Source organism: Hylobates moloch, unplaced genomic scaffold (assembly GCF_009828535.3).
Source record: "Hylobates moloch isolate HMO894 unplaced genomic scaffold, HMol_V3 SCAFFOLD_11, whole genome shotgun sequence".
In the NCBI taxonomy this organism is placed as follows: domain Eukaryota; kingdom Metazoa; phylum Chordata; class Mammalia; order Primates; family Hylobatidae; genus Hylobates; species Hylobates moloch.
Window position 1 is genome coordinate 1,032,698 of NW_026652286.1, and position 25,788 is coordinate 1,058,485.

A 25,788-nucleotide genomic window follows, 5' to 3' on the forward strand; every position below is an offset into this window, starting at 1 on the left:
CAAATCAAACAACTGCTTAATCCCTCTGCTACCACCCACTGAGAGGAGAAAAGTCATTTAGTTACAAGATAACCTTGGTTCCAGGCTAGATACAGAGGGGCCCTTGGGGCAGCTGTGTCACCAACTCTGGAGCAATCTCTGGAGGCAAGTCCAGAGCATTAACACCAAAGTGTCCCAGTCCCACAGTGCCCCAGGTCCCAGCACCCCTGCTCCAACCCTAGCCTTGGTACTTTTGGCCCTTTAACAAATCGCCACCTCTGCTTGCAGGACTTGATCCCATGTGTGGGTTCCAAGGCCTTGTCTGGCCCACACCTTCTTTAGTGTCTCTCATGTCCGTGTCCTGGCTTCCTCCTGGCTCCAGATGAGAACGTGGTAACCTAGGAGGAGTGAGACCAGTCTGACTTACACCTTCCATTACCAATCTCTCAGAGCCTGGGGCTGGCTGGCAAACCCAGGATTTGGTAAAGAAATACTAGGAAGGCCGGGCGCAGTGGCTCAAGTCTGTAATCCCAGCACTTTGGGAGGCTGAGGTGGGCGGATCATGAGGTCAGGAGATCGAGACCATCCTGGCTAACAGGGTGAAACCCTATCTCTACTAAAAATACAAAAAATTAGCTGGGCGTGGTGGCGGGCGCCTGTAGTCCCAGCTACTCGGGAGGTTGAGGCAGGAGAATGGCGTGAACCCGGGAGGCGGAGCTTGCATTGAGCCGAGATCACGCCACTGCACTCCAGCCTGGGGGGACAGAGTGAGACTCCGTCTCAAAAAAAAAAAAAAAAAAAAAAGAAATACTAGGAAACTGGACAGTAGCCAGGCATTGCATGACCAAGACAAAGCCAGAGGAATGGAGAGCCTCGGCTAAAGAGACCACTGTCTCCCAGCCATCTTCTTCCGGACCACTGCCCTGGGGTGAATGTGGCAGGGCAGGGCTGAGGCTGGCCCACACTGAACCTTGGGAAGTAGGATCGGGCTCAGCAAGTCAGAGACATTCTCCTCCTACTCACCCATTGCAGAGGCCAGTGTGTCCCCCATGGGATTGAACTCATTAAGCTGCAGAGACAAGAGCGTCAACATGAGGAGAGGGTGAAGGTATTAGCAGAGACACCTAATTTCTGGTCATTTTTGGTCAATAAGGTAGGTTGAATCCCTGCTTCCTCCCATCATTATTCGAGGGCCCAAGCCTCACCGAACTGATGCCAGAAGATTCTGGGTCATAGAGCTGACACATCATCTTCCCTGAGTTTCCATCGAACACATCGATTGTCCTCAATTCATAAGGGGTACAACTTTTGAAATTAGGATCTGGGTATCGGCCCACGACAATGAGGTTGTAGCGAGGATGCCAGGCTGCCTAGGAGATGGAGAGGCCGGTTATGAGGGTACACGCAGAACATGATCAAGAGGGACATCAAAAACAAATATCAACAAAGAGGAACATCAAAAGTATTCTTTGGGCCGAGCGCGGTGGCTCACGCCTGTAATCTCAACACTTTGGGAGGCCAAGGCAGGCGGATCACGATGTCAGGAGATCGAGACCATCCTGGCTAACATGGTGAAACCCCGTCCCTACTAAAAATACCAAAAAAAATTAGCTGGGCGTGGTGGCACATGCCTGTAGTCCCAGCTACTTGGGAGGCTGAGGCAGGGGAATCATTTGAACCCAGGAGGTGGAGGTTGCAGTGAGCAAAGATCATGCCACTGCACTCCAGCCTGGGTGACAGAGCAAGACTCTCAAAAAAAAAAAAAAAAAAAAAAGTAGTATTTGCCAGTAACAAGCCAACCTAATAATGGAGATAAGTCTTAGAGAAAACTACAAGAATGGTTTTAGGTTGTGTGTGCCTCTGCCATTGCACATCTTTAATCCCTAGCTGGCCCCCTGGCCCTCGGCACCTTCAGGCCTTCTCCCTCATTTGCATATGCTAAGATCATACCAACCGATAAACGTTTTAACATCAGCCTGACCCAGATACTGACCTAAGAGGCCAAAACAAAGCAGAAAAAGCCTCTGGTGACCAAACTCTAACAGGACTTGAGTTCTGGAGGAGCCCCACTGTCATCCCGTCTCCATCAACACGAATAACTAAGAGCTGAGTGTAAAATTGCTACTGGCTAAAAAAGAGAAGGAAACCCACGTTCCCCAGATCACCCCACTAAAAACAAATCTGGCAGTTATTAAAATGGCAGAATTGGATGGGATTTTCCTAAACTTCTCAAGGAAGTTTTGAAGAAAGACATGGTTGGTAGAAAGGAAGAAATAGTACATGCGAAGGCTTAGAAATAAGTCACAAATCACACACAGGAGGCTGTAATGACTTACGACACCTGGCTAGATACAGACTGGGACATGCAGACAGATGGATTATCAGGAACATCAACTGGGGAAGGATTCTTGACATTTATTAAGAGCTCGGATGTGATTGAGGTACATGGGGGCCACTCAATATTCAATCATCATTTATTGAGTACTTACCAGTACTTACCAGGTGCTGGGCAAGGGGCCAAGTGCTTTAAGTATACTGACTCATCCTCACAACAACCCTATCAGTTAGAGACTAGTATTCCCTTTTTGCAGATGAGGAAACAGATCCAAAATATAAGTAATTTGCCCAAGGATTCTAACCCGGGGGGTCTGGCTGCTGGAAACTGGCGCTCTCCACCACTATGCTGAACTGACCAGAGAAGTACAGGCATAAAACCTGAAGATTTGAAGAAGATCTGTAGTTTTGGAAAAGAATGCAGAACTAGCAGAGCTCAGGCTGCATGGGGGCTCAGGCAAGAAGGCATCAAAGGACTTGAAAGCTGTTAGTCTTGGGGACTAAGGATAGAGAAGCTATTAACAAGAGCCTGAGAAAAGGTGGGAAAATAAAAGACTTATTTTTATTATTAGAAGCACGGAAACCTGCACGACAAACCAAGAAGGCAAAGTTGCCAGGCGCAGTGGCTCATGCCTATAATCCCAGCACTTTGGGAGGCCAAGGTGGGAGGATGGCTTCAACCTAGGAGTTCAAGACCAGCTTGGGCAACATGGCAAAACCCCATCTCTATAAAAAATAAAAAAAATTAGCTGGGTATGGTCGCGCATACCTGCAGTCCAATCTACTTCCAAGGCTAAGGCAGAAGGATTGCTTGAACCCAGGAGGTTGAGGCTGCAGTGAGCTATGTTTGTGCCACTGCACTCCAGCTCTTGACAGAGCAAGACCCTGTTTCAAGAAAAAAAAAAAAAGGATCAGCCTGGGTAACACAGGAATACCCTGTCTCTACAAAAAAAAAAAAAAAAAATGAGGCAGGAGGATTGCTTGAGCCTGGGAGATCAAGGCTGTAATGAACCATGATTGCCCCACTGTACTCCCACTTGGGTGACAGAGCAAGACCCTGCCTTAAAAAAAAAAAAAAAAAAATGAAGGTTTGTGCGTCAACTGTACACAGGTAACCGAAGCTGAGAAGACAGAACAGAGGGTCAGGATCTTTGAAAATTCTCACAGTGAGATCAGAGCTGGGCTGAAAAAACTCAGAAAAATACCTTATCAGAGAGACAGAAAGAAAACGCAACCATATGGGATGGCAGAAGTGGGATAAAAGGAAGAGAGAGAGCCAAAGGGTAAGAGATGCTCTGTGCTCGGGCCAGGAGCGATCTGGGGCGGCAGGCTTACCACAGCAGCCCTTCCCCACCGTGGGCAGACCTGCCCCAGCCTCATGAGCACAGCCGCCTTCTGCGAGCTCCTTCCCACCGCCACTCACCTTGATGGGTGTGAGGTGCTGGAAGTGACGGTGAGGGTGCGGGATCAGGCCCAGGGGGCAGTCCCACTGGGAAGCAGAGTAAACTCGGATCTCGCTCTTCTGGTCTGTGGTCAGGAGCCGGGCTCCATCGGGACTGAAACAAGCTGGCAAAGTGAAAAGCACCTGAGCTGAAGGAACCACAAGCCCTCTGTGGTCCTGGCCTTGCAGGCCTTCTCCTGCAGGGGTGCCCTCCCTCCCACTCCTCTCCAGACAGGAGCGGAAAGGAAGAGGTGAATCTGGGCTGTGAACAACAACAAAATTCTGGAAACTCAGCAGCTGATGGGGACAGCCACAGCCACAAAGGTTCCCAGACATCAGCTTGGCAGACGCTATCAGGGGTAAAGGTTTGACACAGTGGCTTCCACAATGAGGGAAAACCCCAGCAGTGGTCAGCTAGGCAGGGTCTGCAGGAGAGATGAGGTCTGGGATATCACACCTGCGTTGACAGGATGCCTGTGCGGCAGCGAGTAGAGGAAGCTGGCTTTCCCTCTAACCTGGCGCAGGTCCCAAATTTTCACTGTTTGATCTACGGAGGCTGTGGCCAGGAACCAATCACAGCATGGGTTCAGGGCCACATGCGTCACTTTCTTTTTGTGCATTCTGAGATTCCAAAGCTGCAGAAAAGAGCTCGGTTCAGGTGGGGACACAGAACCGAGGCAGGGGTGAGGGAGGGAAAGGCAGGACCTCGGAGAACGCACCTCTTTGCCATCCATGTTCAGCAGGATCACGTTCCCCACGTTGTCTCCTGTGACCACCATTCGGCTACTAGCAGACACATCTAGGCTACAAAACCAGATGCTGTAGGGAGAGACTGTGTTGTAAGATTCTCGGGGACAGAGATGGGCCTATTTACTCACCGTTGCCGCTGTGGTGACTAACCCACAGCGGGCATTCAATAAATATTTGTTGAATGAATGAATAACTGTCTTGCCGTGGATTCCTAGCGAGGAACATTCAGACTGCTCTACCGTCCAGACAGAGGGGATTGGGTAATGGGGCTCAGAAATCTGTCTGGTTATGGCTGGGCCCAGGATCCCCAGCTCCTAAGAGTCCCTGAAACAGACAAAGCTCAGACCATAAAGCAAGCCCCGAGGCACGCCTGCCCCCCCGTACCCCAGGTTCTGCGCAAGCCTCCTTTACTGCTCTCTCCTTTCACTCTCCACCCTTTGGGCCAAAGGAGACACAAGCCAAAGAGGGATTGCCTGGCCCTGTTCCTCAGAGCTGGCTAGAAAGGCACTTCTGCCCCCTTTTGAACACTGAGGGAAAAAACACACAACCAGGAGCTCTTCTGGTCACTCAAACCACTGGACTGGGAGGCTGACTAGGGGGGTGCTTCAGGGATCCTGCTATGCAGCCAGAAGAGCCCAGCTCACAGTTTTTCTCTCAAACCCTCAAATCCATGCTACACTGCCTTTTGCCATCCCCTATGAATATCTTCAAGCAGGAAGGTTTCTTGCGGAAGAGTAGCCTGGAGCCTTGTCTATCCAATCGCCTGCTGAATTGCGCATGCACTCCTCATCCCTGCGGGACAGCCCAGGATCCCATCCAATGCTAGTTACATCCCAGCACCCTCATTTAATTCCTCAGGGAGCAGTAAGAGTCACGGCTCTAGCTGGAAATCAAAGTGACGAGTATTCTGTAATTTCTTTTCTTTTTTTTTTTTTTTGAGATGGAGTTTCGCTCTTGTTGCCCAGGCTGGAGTGCAATGGCGCAATCTCGGCTCACTGCAACCTCTGCCTCCTGGGTTCAAGCTATTCTCTTGCTTCAGCCTCCTGAGTAGCTGGGAATTACAGGGGCCTACCACCACACCCAGCTAATTTTCTGTATTGTTAGTAGAGATGGGGTTTCACCATGTTGGCCAGGTTGGTCTCGAATTCCTGACCTCAGGTGATCCACCCACCTTGGCCTCCCAAAGTGCTGGGATTACAAGCATGAGCCACTGCACCTGGCCGCATTCTGTAATTTCTCCAGCCACTTTCTCTTGGGAAGTCCAGAGCACTTTATGGAAAAGATTCCATCCATGTATAAGCTTCCACCCAGGAACAGGTCAGGTCATTACACCACAGTGAGTGCTGGGAATTGAGTCTCAGGTTCTGAGCTGTTGCTCCATTCTCTAGCTGGCTTTCTGGGTCCACGCCATGCTGGCTTATCTAGTGAGGGCCAAGGTCCAGTCTAATACAGGTATGACTTACAGAAGAGCTGAGGCTCCAGAACACCTTCCCAAAGCAGTAACCCACCTGGACCAAAGTGACGCAGCCAAGGAGCAGTTTGAGAAAAAGAAAGAAGGGCGGAAAGTGGTTGACATCTTTCCTTTCTTCCCTGGGCCAGGTTGGGTTAAGGAAATGGCATCTGGATGCTCTTGCTGGAACCACACCTAAGCTTAGAAGCCCTTTCCCCTGCTAGTTAAACTACTCACTTGATGGTGTCTGAGCTGGTAAAAACTCGTAGAATGTTGCCTTTAAAGTCTTGCAGCCTAGTTGTTCCCTCCATTGAGGAGGCGTAAAACTGGTTGGTATTGAGAGGGTTAAACTTCAGCCCAGTGATGCTCCCTCCAGCTCCAATCTAACACGAGGAAGGAAAAAGCCAGTGAGTGATGATGGGCCTGGCAGGGAGGAACCAGGCCTGGGCACACGTGCTGCGCCGTCACAGAAGCACCCCTCGAGCAGCGCTTGGGGCCAGGTCAGCTTAGACACCTAAACACTAGGATGCTCTCCACAGGGCCTTCACTTCTTTTTCCTCTCCTTTGAAATAGGGTCTTTCTCTGCCACTTAGGCTGAAGTTCAGTGGCACAAACATGGCTCACTGCAGCCTCAATCTCCTGGGCTCAAGCGACCCTCCCACCTCAGCCTCCCAAGTAGCTGGGACTACAGGTGCGTGCCACCATGTCCAGCTAATTTCTGTATTTTTTTTTTTTTTTTAAGATGGGGTTTTGTCATGTTGCCCAGGCTGGTCTTGAACTCCTGAGCTCAAGTGATCCTCCTGCCACGGCTTCCCAAAGTGCTAAGATTACAGGCGTGAGCCACTTTGCCTGGCCCCTTCGTTTCTTTCTTTTTTTTATTTTTATTTTTATTTTTTTGAGATGGAGTCCTGCTCTGTCACCCAGGCTGGAGTGCAATGGCGCGATCTCGGCTCACTGCAACCTCTGCCTTCCAGGTTCAAGCGATTCTCCTGCCTCAGCCTCCCAAGCAGCTGGGATTACAGGTGCCCACCACCACACATGGCTAAATTGTATATTTTTAGTAGAGACGGAGTTTCACCATGTTGGCCAGGCTGGTCTGGGACTCCTGACCTCAGGTAATCCGCCAGCCTTGGCCTCCCAAAGTGCTGGGATTACAGGCGTGAGCCACCGTGCCCAGCCTCCCTTCATTTCTTAAGGCTTTATTTTTACTTTTTTTTTTTTAATTAACATATAGCAAATTTGGGGTATACAGTCCTCTGAATTTTAACATATGTATAGATTTAAATAACCACCACCCAAATCAGGATGCAGAATATTTCCAACAGCCCAAAAACTCCACCGTGGTATCCCATTGCAATCACACCCTCCCCTTGCCCCCAGCCCCTGGCTGATCTATTCTCCATCGCTATTGTTTTGCCCCATAGAATGTCCTATAGACGGAGCACAGTAATCCCAACACCTGGGGAGACTGAGGCGGGGGGATTGCTTGAGGCCAGGAGTTCAAGACCAGCCTGAGCAATATAGGGAGACCCCATCTCTACACACACACACACACAATTTAGGCATGGTGGTAGGTGCCTGTGGTTCTAGCTACTCAGAAGGCTGAGGTGGGAGGATGACGGAAGCCTGGAGGTCGAGGCTGCAGTGAGTTGCCATCACATCACTGCACTCTAGCGTGGGTGACAGAGCAAGACCCTGTCTCTAAAAATTAAATTAAATTAAATTAAAAATAGAATGTTGACCGGGCGCGGTGGCTCACGCCTGTAATCCCAGCACTTTGGGAGGCCGAGGCGGGCGGATCACCTGAGGTAGGGAGTTCGAGACCAGCCTGACCAACATGGAGAAACCTCGTCTCTACTAAAAATACGAAATAGCCGGGCGTGGTGGCGCATGCCTGTAATCCCAGCTACTAGGTAGGCTGAGGCAGGAGAATCACTTGAACCCGGGAGGTGGAGGTTGTAGTGAGCCGAGATCGTGCCATTGCTCTCCAGCCTGGGCAACAAGAGCGAAACTCCGTCTCAAAAAAAAAAAAAAAAAAAAAAAAATAGAATGTCATGTAAATGAATTAGGCAGTATGCAACCTTTTGAGACTGTCTTGTTTCATTTCACTCATCATGCCTCTGAGATTCATCTGAGTTTGCTGTATCAAGAGCTCATCTCGTCTTATTGCTGAGGTATTCCATTGTATGGATGTGCCCTAATCTGTTATTCCCACAGTGCTCTCTTTAGAAGAGCTTCAGCTCAGAGTAGTGGCTGAGTTAGGAGGGCAGGAGTCAGATCTGTGCCCCTACCTATTCTTCCAGACATCCCAGAAAATGATGATGAAAATAACCATGATAATATCAATGGCTTAACCTTATTAAGTGCTTACTATGTACTAGGCACTGGTTTTTTGGGAGGATTTTCTTTGTTGTTTTTTTTTTTTTTTTTTTTTGAGATGAAGCCTTGCTCTGTCACGCAGGCTGGAGTGCGGTGGCACAACCTCAGCTCACTGCAGCCTCCACCTCCTGGATTCAAGTGATCCTCCTGCCTCAGCCTCCTGAGTAGCTAGGATTACATGTCCACACCATCACACCCGGCTAATTTTTGTATTTTTAGTAAAGACAGGTTGCACCATGTTGGTCAGGCTGGTCTCTAACTCCTGACCTCAGGTGATTGGCCTGCCTTGGCTTCCCAAAGTGCTGGGATTACAGGCGTGAGCCACTGCGCCCGGTCAGGCACTGTTTTAAGAACTTTACATCCCCAAGATGTAAAGTTCTCCACTTCTCCACCTGTCTCCACCTTTTCTACTTCTTCTTTACACTGCAGCTATCCCAGCCTCATAGACCTGTACAAGTTCTTCTATGCAACAACCACTTAGCTATTGCAACATACTACCTGGCACGTTCCCTTCCCTCTATAAAACGTTCTGACCTCACGGTCATTCTAATGCTCATGGTCTGCCAAATGCTTGCTGGTAGTATGACAATCTTCTGCTCCCTCCAGTTGAGTTCTATGCTTACCGAACCAAGGCTTGGTTGTAGTTGTTCTCAAACCTGTTTATTCCAATTGTATCTTTTACTGCAATTAACGCCAAATTTAATTAAGCACGTAAACTGATGAAATACATGAAAAAACAAAGCCCATTATTACTACTATAAAAGCTGTGTTGAAAGCTTTGGAAGAACTCGATAATAAGTTGCAAAAATAATAGCTATTGGCTGGGCACAGTAGCTCACATCTATAATCCCAGTATTCTGGGGGGCTGGGGCAGGAGAATCGCTTAAGGCCAGGAGTTTGAAACCTTGATGCACTGGTGCAATCCTGGCTCAGTGTAGCCCCAACCTCCTGGGCTCAAGCAATCCTCCCGCCTCAGCCTCCCAAGTAGCTGGGGCTATAAGTGTGTGTCACCGAATTTTTTTTTTTTTTTTTTTTTTAGAGACACGGTCTCACTATGTAACTCAGGCTGGTCTCAAATTCCTGGGCTCAAGCAATCCTTCCACCTCAGCGTCCCAAAGTGCCATTACAGGCATAACCCACTGGGTCCAGCCTCTGTAAAAAATTATTAAAAATTAGCTGGGAGGGATGGTGCACACCTGTGCTCATAGCTATTCGAGAGGCTGAGGCGGGATGATGACTTGAGCCCAGGAGTTCAAGGCTGTAGTAAGCTCTGATCCTGCCACTGCATTCCAGCCTGGGCAGCAGAGCAAGATCCTGTCTCTATTAGGAAAAAAAAGAAAAAAAAAAGAAGAGCCATCGGCCGGGTGCGGTGGCTCACGCCTGTAATCCCAGCACTCTGGGAGGCTGAGGCGGGCGGATCACGAGGTCAGGAGATCGAGACCATCCTGGCTAACATGGTGAAACCCCGTCTCTACTAAAAATACAAAAAATTAGCTGGGCGAGGTGGCAGGCGCCTGTAGTCCAGCTACGCGGGAGGCTGAGGCAGGAGAATGGCGTGAACCCCGGGGGGCGGAGCCTGCAGTGAGCCGAGATCGCACCACTGCACTCCAGCCTGGGTGAAAGAGCGAGACTCCGTCTCAAAAAAAAAAAGAGCCATCAAATTAAGCATAGGGTGAGATACTTACAAAAGATTAAGGTAATAAAAATGTAAAAGGAATCTGCAATCAGATTGCTTCACAACTGTCTTTACTTTGTATACTGAAAACCTTAAATTCGTATCAATGTCTTCAATTCAAATTCAACACCACAGAGTTTATTCGAGTTTCTCTCTTTCCATGTTTATAATTCCCTTCTTTGACAGTGAAAAATGTGGTTCCCATTTTACTCAATATACTTACATATTTGATTAATCTCCTTGTATGTAACCAGTCTTCCACTATCGCTGCCACACACTCCCCAAATGCACGTCTTCCTTAGGATGCTTGGACTCTTTTACCCTCCCGAGGGCACAATCACCCTCTCCCCTCTCTCCACTCCCTCAACCATGCAGACGCAACTTCCTTGCCCACATCAGGCGCCACGGCCGCCCCTCTCCATGCAAAAGCCCTGCTCACCCCACTTGACTCCGCCACCCCACTCTAGGCCTCCCTGTGGTTCAGCATCCTCACCCCCGCTTCAGACTTCACTATTCCATGCCCAGCCTCCTCGACTCTTCACCCCTGCCTGCATGGATGCCCTCCTGATCTTGCTTGGGCCCCGTCTCTATGTACTGAGCTGCCACCTGCCACCTGTAATGACATTCACCTCAGCTTCAGGGGCCCCAGCATCTGGCACTTCCAGCACTGTAGCCTCTCTACTACGTAAACATCTATCTTGATTGATCCTACCTAATGACTTTTGGTTTGAACTGTTCAGGAAAGGAAAAAGAAGATGAAGAAAGAGGAAGACGACTGATAGATAGATGGATAGATAGATAGACAGATAGATGATAGACAGATAGATGATAGATAGATAGATAGATAGATAGATAGATAGATAGATAGATAGATATAATTTTTGTTTGTTTGTTTGAGATGGAGTCTCACTCTGTAGCCCAGGCTGGAGTGCAATGGTGCGATCTGAGCTCACTGCAACCTCCGCCTCCTGGGTTTAAGCAATTCTCCAGCCTCAGCCTCCCAAGTACCTGGGATTACAGGCTCACGCCACCACGCTTAGCTAAATTTTGTATTTTTAGGAGAGACAGAGTTTCATCACGTTGGCCAGGCTGGTCTCGAACTCCTGACCTCAAATGATCCGCCTGCCTCGGCCTCCCAAAGTGCGGGGATTACAGTCATGAGCCACCGGACCTGGCTGAGGAAGAGATATTGATCTTTCCTTCTTTTTTTTTTTTTTTTTTTTGAGACGGAGTCCCACGCTGTTGCCCAGGCTGGAGTGCAGTGGCACAATCTTGGCTCACTGCAACCTCTGCCTCCTGGGTTCAAGCAATTCTCCTGCCTCAGCCTTCCGAGTAGCTAGGATTACAAGTAACTGCTACCATGCTCGGCGAATTTTTGTGTATTTTTAGTAGAGACAGGGTTTTGCCATGTTGGCCAGGCTGGTCTCGAACTCCTGACCTCAGGTGATCTGCCCACCTTGGCCACCCAAAGTGCTGAGATTACAGGAGTGAGCCACTGCACCCAGCCAGATATTGATGTTAAACCCTCCCTCTCCACAGACTAGAAAAAGAAGGAATAATTCCCAAGCTAAAGAGGGCAGCATAATTTTTTTTTTTTGAGACAGAGTCATGCTCTGTCGCTCAGGCTGGACTGCAGTGGTGCACTCGGCTTACTATAACCTCTGCCTCCTGGGCTCAAGCAATTCTCAGAAATCAGCATAATCTTTTTTTGTTTGTTTGTTTTGTTTTGAGACGGAGCCTCACTCTGTTGCCAGGCTGGAGTGCACTGCCACGATCTCGCCTCACTGCAACCTCCACTTCCCAAGTTCAAACAATTCTCCTGCCTCAACCTCCCCGGTAGCTGGGATGACAGGAGTGCGCCACCATGTCCAGCTAATTTTTGCATATTTAGTAAAGACGGGGTTTCACCATGTTGGCCAGGATGGTCTCCATCTCCTGACTTCATAATCCGACCGCCTCGGACTCCCAAAGTGCTGGAATTACAGGCGTGATCCACCGCGCCTGGCCAGAAATCAACATAATCTTGATACACAAATGTGACAAGGATTTGGCCAATTTTACACATGAACACAAATGCAAAGATCTTAAAATATTTGCCAGCTCAATCCAGTAATATTTAAAAACGATAAATACGTTATGGCCAGGATGAACTTATTCCAAGAACGCACAGTTGGTTTAACTATTAAAAATCAATCGGGCTAGCTGAGCGTGGTGGCGGGCACCTGTAATTCCAGCTTCTTGGGAGGCTGAGGCAGGAGAATTGCTTGAACCCAGGAGGCGGAGGTTGCAGTGAGCCAAGATCGCACCATTGCACTCCAGCCTGGGCGACAAGAGTGAAACTCCATCTCAAAATTAAAAAAAAAAAAAAAAATTCAGGCATCAAAAGAAACAATCCACAGAGTGAAAAGGCAATCTATGAAGTGGGAGAAGATATTTTCAAATCATAGATCTGATAAAAGGTTAATATCATGGCCGGGCGCAGTGTCTCACGCCTGTAATCCCAGCACTTTGGGAGGCCGAGACGGGTGGATCACCTGAGGTCAGGAGTTCAAGACCAGTCTGGCCAACATGGTGAAACCCTGTCTCTACTAAAAATACAAAAATTAACCAGGCATGGTGGTGCATGCCTGTAATCCCAGCTACTCAGGAGGCTGAAGCAGGAGAATTGCTTGAACCCGGGAGGTGGAGATTGCAGAGAGCCGAGATTGAGCCATTACACTCCAGCCTGCACAACAGGAGCGAAACTCCATCTCAAAAAAAAAAAAAAAAAAAAGGTTAATATCCAGAATATATAAAGAACCCCTACAAAACAACAACAAATAACCCAACTGAAAAACAGGCAAACAGGAGTTCAAGACCAGCCTGGGAGACATAGCAAGACCCAATCTCTATAAAAAAAATTTTTTTTTAACTTAGTAGGTCCTTTCTATAAGAGACAGCGAAAAAAACAAAACAAAACAAAGTTAGCAAGGTATGGTGGTGAGCACCTGCAGTCCCAGTTACTTGGGTGGCTAAGGCAGCGGGATCACTGGAGCCCAGAAGTTCGAGGCTGCAGTGAGCTATGATCATGCCACTGTACTTTCCTTCAAAGAAAATATACAAATGGCCAAGAAGCACATGTAAAGGCTCAACATCACTAATCATTAGAGAAATGCAAATGAAACCACACTGCCATCACCTCACATCCCTTAGGACGGCCACTACCAAAAAAACAGAAAAGGCCGAGCATGGTGGCTCACGCTTGTAATCCCAGCAATTTGGGAGGCCAAGGCAAATGAATCACCTGAGGTCGAGAGTTCAAGACCAGCCTGGCCAACATGGCAAAACCCGTCTCTACTAAAAATACTAAAATTAGCCGGGCATGGTGGTGTGCGCCTATAATCTCAGCTACTGGAGGCTGAGTCAGGAGAATCAGTTGAACTCGGGAGGCAGAGGTTGCAGTAAGCTGAGGCTGCACCACTACATTCCAGCCTGGGTGACAGAGAGAGACTCCATCTCAAAAAAAAAAAAGAAAATAAATGTTGGTGAGGAAGTGGAGAAGTTGGGACATTTCTACACTGCTGATGGGAACGTGAGATGGTATAGCCAGTACAGAAAACAGTATAGCGGTTCCTCAAAAAAATAACAACACAATTACCATTTGATGAAGCAATCCTACTTATTGGCATAAGCCCCAAAGAACTGAAATCGGGGTCTCAAAGGGATATTTGCACATCCATATTCACTGCAGCATTATTCACAATAGCCAAAACATGAAATCAACCCAAGTGTCTGTCAATGAATAAACAGATAAACAAAAGGTGGTACACACAAAGAATGGAATATTATTCAGCCTTAAAAAAGGAAATTCTGCCACATGCTACACCATGGATGAATCTTAAAACACTGCATTAAGTGAAATAAGCCTGTCACAAAAAGACAAATACTGTATTATTCCACTTAGATGAGATATCTAAAGTGGTCAAACTCGCAGAAACAGAAAGTAGTACTGTGGTTGCCAGGGGCTAAGGGGAGGGAGAAGTGGAGACTTGTTTGGTGGTATAGAGTTTCAGTTTTATAAGAAAAAAGTTCTAGTGATCTGTTGCATAACAGTGTGAATATAGTTAACATTACTAAACTGTACACTTAAAAATGGTAAAGATTGTAAATTGTTTTATGTGTTTTCTACCAATTTTTTTTTTTTTTTTTTAAATCGAGATGGAGTCTCACTCTGTTTCCCAGGCTGGAGTGCAGTGGCATAATCTCAGGTCACTGCAACCTCTGCCTCCCGGGTTCAAGTGATTCTCCTGCCTCAGCCTCCCGAGTAGCTGGGATTACAGGCATCTGCCACCACGCCTCGCTAATTTTTTGTATTTTTAGTAGAGACGGGGTTTCACCATGTTGGCCAGGATGGTCTCAACCTCCTGACCTTGTGATCCATCCACCTCAGCCTCCCAAAGTGCTGGGATTACAGGCGTGAGCCACTGAGCCTGGCCCACAATGTTTTTTTTAAAAAGCAGTATTACTTGTTAGAGATTTTTTTTTTTTTTTTAAAGACACAGGATCGGGCCAGGCGCAGTGTCTCAACCCTGTAATCCCAGCACTTTGGGAGGCCAAGGCAGGCGGATAATTTGAGGTTAGGAGTCTGAGACCAGCCTGGCCAATATGGCGAAACTTGGTCTCTACTAAAACTACAAAAATTAGCTGGGCGTGGTGGTGCACATCTGTAATCCCAGCTACTCAGGAGGCTGAGGCAGAAGGATCGCTTGAACCTGGGAGGTGGAGGTTGCAGTGAGCTGAGATTGTGCCAGTGCACTCCAGCCTGGAAGAGAGAGTGAGACCTCATCTCAAAAAAGAAAGAAGAGGAAATAATAAATATGAGGAGAGAAAGGGAAGACATAAAAAAAAGACCCAAATTAAACTTCTAGAGGGGATATACAGTATCTGAAATGAAAAATACGCTGGCTACTTTGCCTATGGAGTAGCCCTGCTCTGCACAGGCAAGAAAGAGAAAGGAAGCCGGACGTGGTGGCTCACGCTTGTAATCCCAGCACTTTGGGAGGCTGAGGCGGACGGATCACGAGGTCAGGAGATCGAGACCACAGTGAAACCCTGTCTCTACTAAAAATACAAAAAATTAGCCGGGCATGGTGGCGGGCACCTGTAGTCCCAGCTACTCGGGAGGCTGAGGCAGGAGAATGGCATGAACCCAGGAGGCGGAGCTTGCAGTGAGCCAAGATCGTGCCACTGCACTCCAGCCTGGGCAACAGAGTGAGACTCCGTCTCAAAATAAAAAAAAAAAAAAAAAAAAAAAGAGAAGGGAAGAGAAGAGAGACAAAGTAAGGAAGGAGGGAGGGAGGGAGGGATTGACAGCAGAAGGTTAGATATTACAGAAGTAAAGATCAGTGAACAACTGTACAAAATGAAACAGGGAAAAAGACAAAAATTAACAGTGCATCAATCACCTGCAGGACAATATGTAATTGGAGTCCCAAGAAAAAAAGAACTGTTCTTTTTCTTCGTTTTAAACTACTTGTAAGAAATAATGGGCTGGGTGAGGTGGCTCATGCCTGTAATCCCAGCACTTCTGGAGGCCGAGGTGGGCGGATCACCAGAGGTCAGGAGTTCAAGACCAGCCTGGCCAACATGGTGAAACTCTGTCTCTGCTAAAAAATAAAAATAAAAATAAATAAATGCAAAAATTAGCCAGGCGAGGTGGTGGGCGCCTGTAATCCCAGCTACTCGGGAGGCTGAGGCAGGGAGAATCGCTTGAACCCTGGAGGCGGAGGTTGCAGTGAGCCGAGATTGTGGCACTGCACTCCAGCCTGGGCGACAGAGCGAGACTCTGTCTCAAGAAGAAAAAAAAAAATCCATAAATCAAAGAAGCTTAGTGATCCCCCCCGCCAAGCACATCATAATCATTTTTAAAGTGACCAGAAGAAAAATTACATGGAGAGGAACATAAGGACAGTAGCAAACTTCTCATCAGGATGTTTTGTTTCGTTTTAATTGAGACAGGATCTTGCCCTGTCACCCAGGCTTGCCTAGCTCACTGAAGCCTTGTACTCCTGGGCTTAAGCAATTCTCCCACCTCAGCCTCTCGAATAGCTAGAACTACAAGTTCCAGCCACTAGCTAATTTTTAAGATTTTTTTTGTAGAGATGGGGTCTTGCTGTGTTTCCTAGGCTGGTCTTAAAGTCCTGGCCTCAAGAGGTCCCCCAGGCTCAGCCTCTCAAAGTGTTGAGATTACAGGCATGAACCATTGAGCCCAACTAGAAATCGTCTTTATTTTTATTATTTATTTATTTTAGACGGAGTCTTGCTCTGTCACCCAGGCTGGAGTGCAGTGGTGCGATCTTGGCTCACTGCAAGCTCTGCCTCCTGGGTTCACGCCATTCTCCTGCCTCAGCCTCCCGAGTAGCTGGGACTACAGGCGCCCGCCACCATGCCCGGCTAATTTTTTTTGTATTTTTAGTACAGGTAGGGTTTCACCATGTTAGCCAGGATGGCCTCGATCTCTTGATCTCGTGATCCGCCCGCCTCGGCCTCCCAAAGCGCTGGGATTACAGGTGTGAGTCACCGCGCCCGGCCTTATTTATTTATTTTTGAGACACAGTCTCGCTCTGTCACCCAGAATGGAGTGCAGTGACACCATCTCGGCTCACTGCAACCTCTGCCTCTCAGGTTCAATATTCTCATGCCTCAGCCTCCTGGGTAGCTGGGATTACTGGTGAGCGCCACCACACCCAGCTAATTTTTGTACTTTTAGTAGAGGCGGGGTTTCACCATGTTAGCCAGGCTGGTCTAAAACTCATGATTGCAAATGATCCACTTGCCTTGGCCCCCCAAAGAGCTGAGATTACAGGCGTAAGCCACCGCGCCCAGCCTAGACATTATCTTTAAAGTACTGGCGGAAGAAAACCGTGAACAAATATATTGTATGCAATAAGTAAATACAATTTTAATTTATCAATTAAAAAATAAAAGTTAAATAATTTAAAAAACTGTGAACCTAGAATTCTATACTTAGCAAAAACATCCTCCCTCAAAATAAAGGCAAAATATTTTCGAGATAAACAACAGTGGAAAGTATTTATCACCAATCTGCATTATAAGAAATATGAAAGGAATTTCTTCAGGCAGAAGGAAAATATTACCAAAAGGAAATCTGGATCACATGAAAGAATGAAAGCACTGGAAATGACAATATGTGGGCAAATAGAAAAACCTTTTCTCATTTAAAAAGTATCTTTAAAACATTCCTACTCTATAATCCAGCCATTCCACTGCTAAGTATTTACCCAAGAAAAATGAAAACATATATCAACACAAATGCTTGTACGTGAATGTTCACAGCCGCTTTATAGGTTGCATTCAGAAACGAGAAAAAAATTCAAATGTCCTTCAACAGATAAATGAATAAACTGCGTCATATCAGTACAATGCGGCTGGGTGCAGGGGCTCACGCCTATGAACCCGGCACTTTGGGAGGCTAAGGCAGGAGGACTGCTTGAGGCCAGGAGTTTGAAACCAGCCTGTGCAACATAGTAAGACCTCTGTCTCTGTAACAAAACTTTAAAACTAGCCAGGTCTGGTGGCCTGTGCGTGCAGAGCCAGCTACCCAGGAGGCTGAGGTGGGAGAATCACTTGAGCTGAGGAGGCTGAGGCTGTGCTGAACCATGATCACACCTGAGTGACACAGCAAGACCCTGTCCTAAAAAAAAACAAAAAACAATGAACCATTATTCAGAAAGAAAAAAAAACTACACATAAAAATGTGGATGAATTTCAAATAATTATACTGAAAGAAGCTAGAACAAAAACAAAAGAGCATATATTCTATGATTCTATTTATATTTAATTCTAGAAAATGTAATTTCTTTTTTTTTTTTTTTTTTTTTTGAGACGGAGTCTCGCCCTGTCCCCCAGGCTGGAGTGCAGTGGCGCAATCTCGGCTCACTGCAAGCTCCGCCTCCCGGGTTCATGCCATTCTCCTGCCTCAGCCGCCCGAGTAGCTGGGACTACAGGCGCCCGCCACCACGCCCGGCTAATTGTTTTGTATTTTTAGTAGAGATGGGGTTTCACCGTGGTCTCGATCTCCTGACCTCGTGATCCGCCCGCCTCGGCCTCCCAAAGTGCTGGGATTACAAGCGTGAGCCACCAGGCCCGGCCAGAAAATGTAATTTCTAAAAATAAAAAATAGATCAGCAGTTTACAGTGAATAAGATATTGGGTAGAAAGGGGTGGATTACAAAGGGGCACAGATAACTCATCTATCTGTCACTCTCCAAATATACTACAAAGGGTGGGGAAATGGGAGTTATTTTAATCGTGGTGATGGCTTCCCAGTTGTACACATATGTCAAAACTCACCAAATTGTACAACTTATTCTTTTTTTTCTTACTGCTCCTCTGGAGTAGGATTACCCCATAGGCTGAGAATAGCCAAATTGTACACTTGAAATAGGTGCCGTTTATGTCCACTATACCTCAATAAAGATATAATTTTAAAAACCCAAGCCGGGCACAGTGGCTCGTGCCTGTAATCCCAGCATTTTGGGAGGCTCAGGCGGGTGGATCACTTGAGGTCAGGAGTTTGAGACCAGCCTGGCCAATATGGTGAAACTCTGTTTCTACTAAAAATATAAAATTCAGGTCGGGCACCGTGGCTCACACCTGTAATGCCAGCACTTTGGGAGGCCAAGGCAGGTGGATCACCTTAGGCCACGAGTTCAAGACGAGCCTGGCCAACATGGTGAAACCCTGTCTCTACTAAAAATACAAAAATTAGCTGGGCATGGTGGCAGGCTCCTGTAATCCCAGCTACTGGGGAGGCGGAGACAGGAGAATCATTTCAACTCAGGAGGCAGAGGTTGCAGTGGGCCGAGATCACGCTACTGCACCCCAGCCTGGGCAATAGAGTGAGACTCTGTCTCAAAAAAACAAAACAAAACAAAAATTAGCTGTGTGTGGTGGTGCATGCCTGTAACCCCAGCTACTCAGGAGGCTGAGGAAGGAGAATGGCTTGAACCTAGGAGGCGGAGGTTGCAGTGAGCTGAGATCGTGCCACTGTGCTCCGGCCTGGGCGACAGAGCAAGACTCAGACTTGGAAAAAAAAAAAATAGTGTACACACGCACAGAGGGATGCTGAAAATAGTGTACACACGCACAGAGGGATGCTGAAAATAGTGTACACACGCACAGAGGGATGCTGAAAATAGTGTACACACGCACAGAGGGGTGCGGAAAATAGTGTACACACTCACAGAGGGATGATGAAAATAGTGTACACACTCACAGAGGGATGATGAAAATAGTGTACACACGCACAGAGGGGTGCGGAAAATAGTGTACACACGCACAGAGGGGTGCGGAAAATAGTGTTGAAAATAGTGTACACGCGCACAGAGGGGTCCAGAAAATAGTGTACACACGCACAGAGGGGTGCAGAAAATAGTGTGCACACGGACAGAGGGATGATGAAATAGTGTGCACACGCACAGAGGGGTGCTGAAAATAGTGTGCACACGCACAGAGGGGTGATGAAAATAGTGTACACACGCACAGAGGGGTGCTGAAAATAGTGTGCACACGCACAGAGGGGTGCGGAAAATAGTGTGCACACGCACAGAGGGATGATGAAAATAGTGTACACACGCACAGAGGGATGATGAAAATAGTGTACACACGCACAGAGGGATGATGAAAATAGTGTACACACTCACAGAGGGATGATGAAAATAGTGTACACACTCACAGAGGGATGATGAAAATAGTGTACACACGCACAGAGGGGTGCGGAAAATAGTGCGCACACGCACAGAGGGGTGCGGAAAATAGTGTACACACGCACAGAGGGATGATGAAAATAGTGCGCACACGCACAGAGGGGTGCGGAAAATAGTGTGCACACGCACAGAGGGGTGCGGAAAATAGTGCACACACGCACAGAGGGGTGCGGAAAATAGTGTACACACGCACAGAAGGGTGCGGAAAATAGTGCACACGTGCACAGAGGGGTGCGGAAAATAGTGTACACACGCACAGAGGGATGATGAAAATGGGGATTTTGGATCATATTTATTTTTTAAACTTTTCTCTGTATTTTTTTTATAAGAATACACTGTTTTGGCCGGGCGCGGTGGCTCAAGCCTGTAATCCCAGCACTTTGGGAGGCCGAGGCGGGTGGATCACGAGGTCAGGAGATCGAGACCATCCTGGCTAACACGGCGAAACCCCGTCTCTACTAAAAAATACAAAAAAATTAGCCGGGCGTGTTGGTGGGCGCCTGTGGTCCCAGCTGCTCGGGAGGCTGAGGCAGGAGAATGACGTGAATCCAGGAGGTGGAGGTTGCGGTGAGCCGAGATCGCGCCACCGCACTCCAGCCTGGGGGACAGAGAAAGACTCCGTCTCAAAAAAAAAAAAAAAAAGAATACACTGTTTTGTTTTTTGAGAGATGGAGTCTCGCTGTGTCGCCCAGGCTGGAGTGCAGGCTGGCACCATCTCGGCTCACTGCAACCTCCACCCCCCAGGTTCAAGCGATTCTCCTGCCTCAAATTCCCGAGTAGCTGGAACTAAAGGCGTGCACCACTACTCCCGGCTAATTTTTGTATTTTTAGTAGAGACAGGGTTTCACTATGTGTTGGTCAGGCTGGTCTCGAACTCCTGACCTCAGGTGATCCACCTGCCTCGGCCTCCCAAAGTGCTGGGATTACAGGCGTGAGCCACTGCGCCTGGCCCCATACATTGTTTTTATAATAGGAATAAAATTAAGCTATCTTCATTGTGAAACCGTAATATATGTTCCCTTACCAAGGGCCTGAAGAATGTAAAGGTCACAGCCAAGGTCAGATGACTAAAGAAGTGACAAAATGAGGCACTGTTGCTCCTCCAGTAACTGGTCTCAAATTAGCATTCTGCTGTCAGCATCTGGAAGTAACACCAGACAGGTCTCCTCTAGACTGCCATACCCTTCCTCTCCTCCAACCTAGCTCCCTGCAAATGCAAGTCACAAAATTCAGTGCCTAGACCAATCTTCATTACAGTGTAAAGAAAGTTTACACTGTAAAGAAGGTTACATGCATGTCATAAGGTGATGCAAAAAAGAAAAAAAACAGTCTCAGTCTGGCACAAGTTTAAAGCACTTGTCATTATCCTGTTACTCAGGAAGCTCTTCCCCTAGAATACCCTACACTGCTTCTTCCCATCTCCAGGCATAAGCTAAATTCCTCTATTCCCATGTCCCAGACTCCTGGAGAAAACAAGAAAACAAATTTCTTCCTGTCTGAGCTCTGGGTTCTGACTTCAACTTCAAGCTGCCTTACTGGCGGTCACCTGCCTCTTTAGCTGGGCAGGAAACCTACCCCACTCTGTCTGCGGCACTCCTCTGACTGCCCTTCTGGGGGCTTCTGGCACTTGTTCCTTGAACACCCATCTCACACCTTGAATTCCAGTCTCCCAAGCCTGTCTAACCTGGCCTTTTCTGGTGCTCTGCTCTCCAAATCCCTCCACTTAAGAGACCTCCTCCTGGCCGGGCGCGGTGGCTCACACCTGTAATCCCAGCACTTTGGGAGGCCGAGGCGGGTGGATCACGAGGTCAGGAGATGGAGACCATCCTAGCTAACACGGTGAAACCCCGTCTCTACTAAAAATACAAAAATTAGCCGGGCGTGGTGGCGGGCGCCTGCAGTCTCAGCTGCTGGGGAGGCTGAGGCAGAAGAATGGCGTGAACCCGGGAGGCGGAATTTGCAGTGAGCCGAGATCGCGCCACTGCACTCCAGCCTGGGTGACAGAGCGAGACTGTGTCTCAAAAAAAAAAAAAAGTTTTAAATGGTTAAGGTGATACATTTTATGTTACGTGTATTTTACAATTTTTTTAAACTCAAGATATATGACATTTAAAAAATGAGGATTTGTGTCTTTGAGAAAAATCACATCTGATATCACAAGACCTACATTTTTGCACAACAGTCATCTCTAGTTACCCCTGACCCTACCACCATACATTCTTTTTTCTTTTTTCCACTCTGTTTGGCTTCTGGAGCCATATAAGTTTGTGGCTCCTGCTCTAAACCCAGTGTCACTTTTCACAGCACAGCCCTCCAGTGTCAGCCACCAGCTGGGCTGGCTAAAGGTCCTAGAGGGGACGACGCACTCACCCCTCCGCAATGGATGATAAACTCTAGCACAACAAAGACCATTCCCAAGAACTCTGTGCCAAACCTCACCCAACCACACTATGTCTTTCCTTCTTTTCTCTCCATTTATCTAATACTGCTCCTCCTCACTCATCCATGGAGTCTTCTCTATTGACTCCAATTCACAAGGGGTTCTTCCTTCTTTCACATTCTGTAGCACTTGGCATCTGTATTGTTAATTACCTCGTATGTATACATCCCATCTGCTCAATTACACTTCAAGCCCCTCATTCATTCAACAAATATAAAGCAGCTACTCTAGGCCAAACTTTGTTCCAGGCACTGGGAATAGAATGGTGAACCAGAAAGGAAAGGTCCCTGCCATCGGTGGGCAAACATACAAATAAGCATCAAATCTCACACACTGATCAACACTTGGGGGAAACATGAAGCAGGGTAATGATACAGGGAATGACGGTGGAGGAGTGGGATCTACGTTATGAGTAATGACAACCAGTGAAAGCATCTTTGAAGAGGTAGAATCAGCAAAGACCTGCAGAGAAGACGCCAGCCATGAGAAGACCATGGGGAAAAGCACTCCAGTCAAAGGGAACAGCAATTACAGAGAACCGGTTTCAGGAATAGAAACAGCTGGTGTGGCTACAGCATAGGAAGTGAGAAAAGACAGTGGCGTAAGATGAGATCAATGTGGTAACTAGGGGCTTCAATTCTTTTTTTTTTTGAGATGGAGTCTCGCTCTGTTGCCCAGGCTGGAGTGCAGTGGCGTGATCTCGGCTCACTGCAACCTTCGCCTCCCGGGTTCAAGCGATTCTCCTGTCTCAGTGTCCCAAGTAGCTGAGACTACAGGCGCACGCCACCACATCCAGCGAATTTCTTGTATTTTTAGTAGAGACAGCGTTTCACCATGTTGGCCAGGATGGTCTCGATCTCTTGACCTCGTGGTCAGCCCACCTTGGCCTCCCAAAGTGCTGGGATTACAGGCGTGAGCCACTGCGCCCAGCCCAGAAGGGGCTATAATTCTATGGGTGATCAATAGTCTATATCTTCTAGTATTTTAAGGACAGGCATTAGAAAAATATAGATCATCATCATTTACGTATTTGAAAATGCCCACGGTTACTTTTCATCCCAATCCTCTTCCTGACGATTACTTGATGATATCAATATTCCTTTCATGCTTTCGACTCCTTATTTTTATTTTATTTTATTATTATTATTATTATTTTTTTGAGATGGAGTTTCACTCTTGTTGCCCAGGCTGGAGTGTAGTGGTGCAATCTTGGCTCACTGCAACCTCTGCCTCCTGGGTTCAAGCAATTCTCCTGCCTCAGCCTCCTGAGTAGCTGGGATTACAGACGCCTGCCACCACGCCCAGCTAACTTTTGTATTTTTAGTAGAGATGGGGTTTCACCATGTTGGCCAGACTGGTCTCAAACTCCATACCTCAGGTGATCTGCCCACCTTGGCCTCCCAAAGTGCTGGGATTACAGGCGTGAATCACCGCGCCCAGCCAACAAACACTTCTTTAGCACGACCTGGCATGGGGAACTGCTCACCCCTTTGATGAAGGTGGGTTTGTCCGTGATGCCAAAATTCCACAGCATGATATCTCCCCCTTTGGAACCCACAGCTACAGTGCTGGGGTGAGTCGGGTGCCACGCCAAGGATGTAGCCCTCCTGTCAAAGGGGGCAGCCTTTTGTAATATCCGGTAAGAATCCAGAGTGTGCAGAAAGGACTGCTGGAGCCCCTGCCACAGAGAGAAATGAATTAGGTTGAATTAAAACCCAAGTTCTGGGTAAACTGCCAATCTCTTCCTCCTTCATAGATGAGCCCTAGAGATAAGTCCTCCCACCAAAGAAAAGCTAACTGCCTGCCCTGTGCATGAAAATATTTGCAATGTACATGAACTAATAATCTTGGAAAGCAAAAGGGGCAGAGTGCATTCCAGCTGGGACCTTTACAACGTAAGACTTTTTTTACCTGGCTGAGTGCCCAGTAGGCCAGTCACCACAGTCTGGGTGATAGGACCACTCTGACAAGCTGGTGAACCAAGCCATCGTCTAATATGGGAGCATACAATAGTAAAAATGCACGTGCAAACCCTTGAGGACTTGAGGCAAAAAATGCCTTACCTGCTGGACAGATGGCCAGGAAGCTCTGCCCAGCTTATGCTCATGGAGGGTCCTGACGATGCTGCGGCATGGTGGCGGGATCTGTGGGCCAGCCAGCCCCGCCCAGAGGCAGTCTGAGTCACATCTTCTGCTAGGACCTGCCAAGCAGAACAGACATATTTTCCTCTCCAATCTCACGAAAGGTTTTTGTGCTGAATTCCCCGAAAGGAAGCCTTGTTTCATTCGGCATGGTTAATCTCTGTCTCATCATCTCCTGCGGCCTTTCCATGTCTGTGTGGTCTCACCCAGCACCAGAAATAAAAAAATGAGTGGGGATTTAGCCCCTTCCCCAAAACACTGCCACAAACAGTAAGTCTGAAGTGAAAGTAAATACAACCGTGCAGGGTTCCTGAGAACCCAGCCAAAGAAACACACAAGAATAAAGTACACTGCAGAACTCTTCCCAGTTCGGGCTGCAAAACTCGAGATGGGACTGGGTCACAATTTTATAATTCACATATAATGCACAATAAAAAGATTTTAGGGCAGCATGGCAGAAGTCACCGTTTAGGAAAAGAAGGAATAGGAAGGCCTGGAAATGCTCTTAACTAGGTTACTTCCGGGGAGGTAAGTGAAATTGGAATAGCAATAAAGCAACAACTCCGGATCACCAAACTGTATTTGAGGACCCAATCACTATAGGTCCGACGTCTTGACAACCAATTCTTTCTTCTCACGGACAAAAACCACTTGATTAACAAGCCTCAGCTCCAGTTTTTGAGTGTCTCGAAACTCCTTATAGCCCCAGGTTCAAGCCCCAGTAAACCTCAGAGAATGAGCTTTCTAAGGAGGGAAGGAATTGGGGGCTCTCACAACTGACCACCGAGGACGTGCAGCTAACAAGCGTGACTATGAAATCCAGCACACACAGCGCCAGGAAAGGTAGGATTCTCTGAAGCCGTCCTAACAGTGCAAGAACCCTGATACAAACAAGGAATCTGACAAGTCCGCGTGTCTGTTGTTACGGAGCTCATCTGCTTCCTGTTACCTAGCGGGAGGGGTGTTGAAGCCTAAACACTCTGGTGTCAAAGGACCTGCAGGTAGAATGCACAGCCGGAGGCATCCGTGACCTGCGCGGGCCTCGGGAGCCTTGGAGCACCCATCCCCCGCTGCAGCCTCCTGCGCGAGCACCCCAAAAGGCGGAAATATTCAAGCAGCAGGCACAGGCAGTACCGGAGCCCTTCGCACAGAGCTTCTTGGCCTCGGGCTCCAGCTCCCGGGGACTCCTGCTCCTCTTGTTCCTGGGGCGTAATACAATCTCGGAGGTCTTCTGGGTTTCTGGGCGTTTCTTGGGAGCCATCGCGTCCTCCGTGCGAAGGGGTACTGTGCTCTATGCGAAGATCATGGAGGGAGGATTGAGAGGCCTCTGGGGAGAAACAAGGCGGGGACTACAAAACTGCGGGGCCACAGGTAGCCGAGCTAAGCCAACTTCCCGCCAAACATGCCCAGGGCTTGTTCAAACCAGCTTGGA

The 25,788-nt window shown here is 47.8% G+C and overlaps 1 protein-coding gene across 3 annotated transcripts; it reads right to left on the minus strand.

Annotated features, from left to right (window-relative positions):
• Positions 1 to 234: 234 nt before the first annotated feature.
• On the minus strand, positions 235 to 25,788 carry DDB2 (damage specific DNA binding protein 2). Of its 3 annotated transcripts, none has more exons than XM_058446487.1 (10): positions 25,491 to 25,788; positions 24,279 to 24,415; positions 23,702 to 23,893; positions 6,192 to 6,337; positions 4,474 to 4,558; positions 4,212 to 4,389; positions 3,737 to 3,879; positions 1,185 to 1,349; positions 1,003 to 1,048; positions 235 to 377 (listed from the first exon to the last, which is right to left on the minus strand). In XM_058446487.1, the coding sequence occupies exons 1-10, from the start codon at positions 25,615 to 25,617 to the stop codon at positions 328 to 330; spliced, it is 1,269 nt and encodes a 422-aa protein (XP_058302470.1). In that variant the 5' UTR covers positions 25,618 to 25,788; the 3' UTR covers positions 235 to 327. The 3 variants fall into 3 exon arrangements, 2 of the variants coding, with proteins under 2 accessions (XP_058302470.1, XP_032021930.1); XM_032166039.2 differs by having other exon boundaries at positions 4,474 to 4,573; XR_009215558.1 differs by lacking the exon at positions 235 to 377 and adding an exon at positions 3,083 to 3,198 and having other exon boundaries at positions 4,474 to 4,573.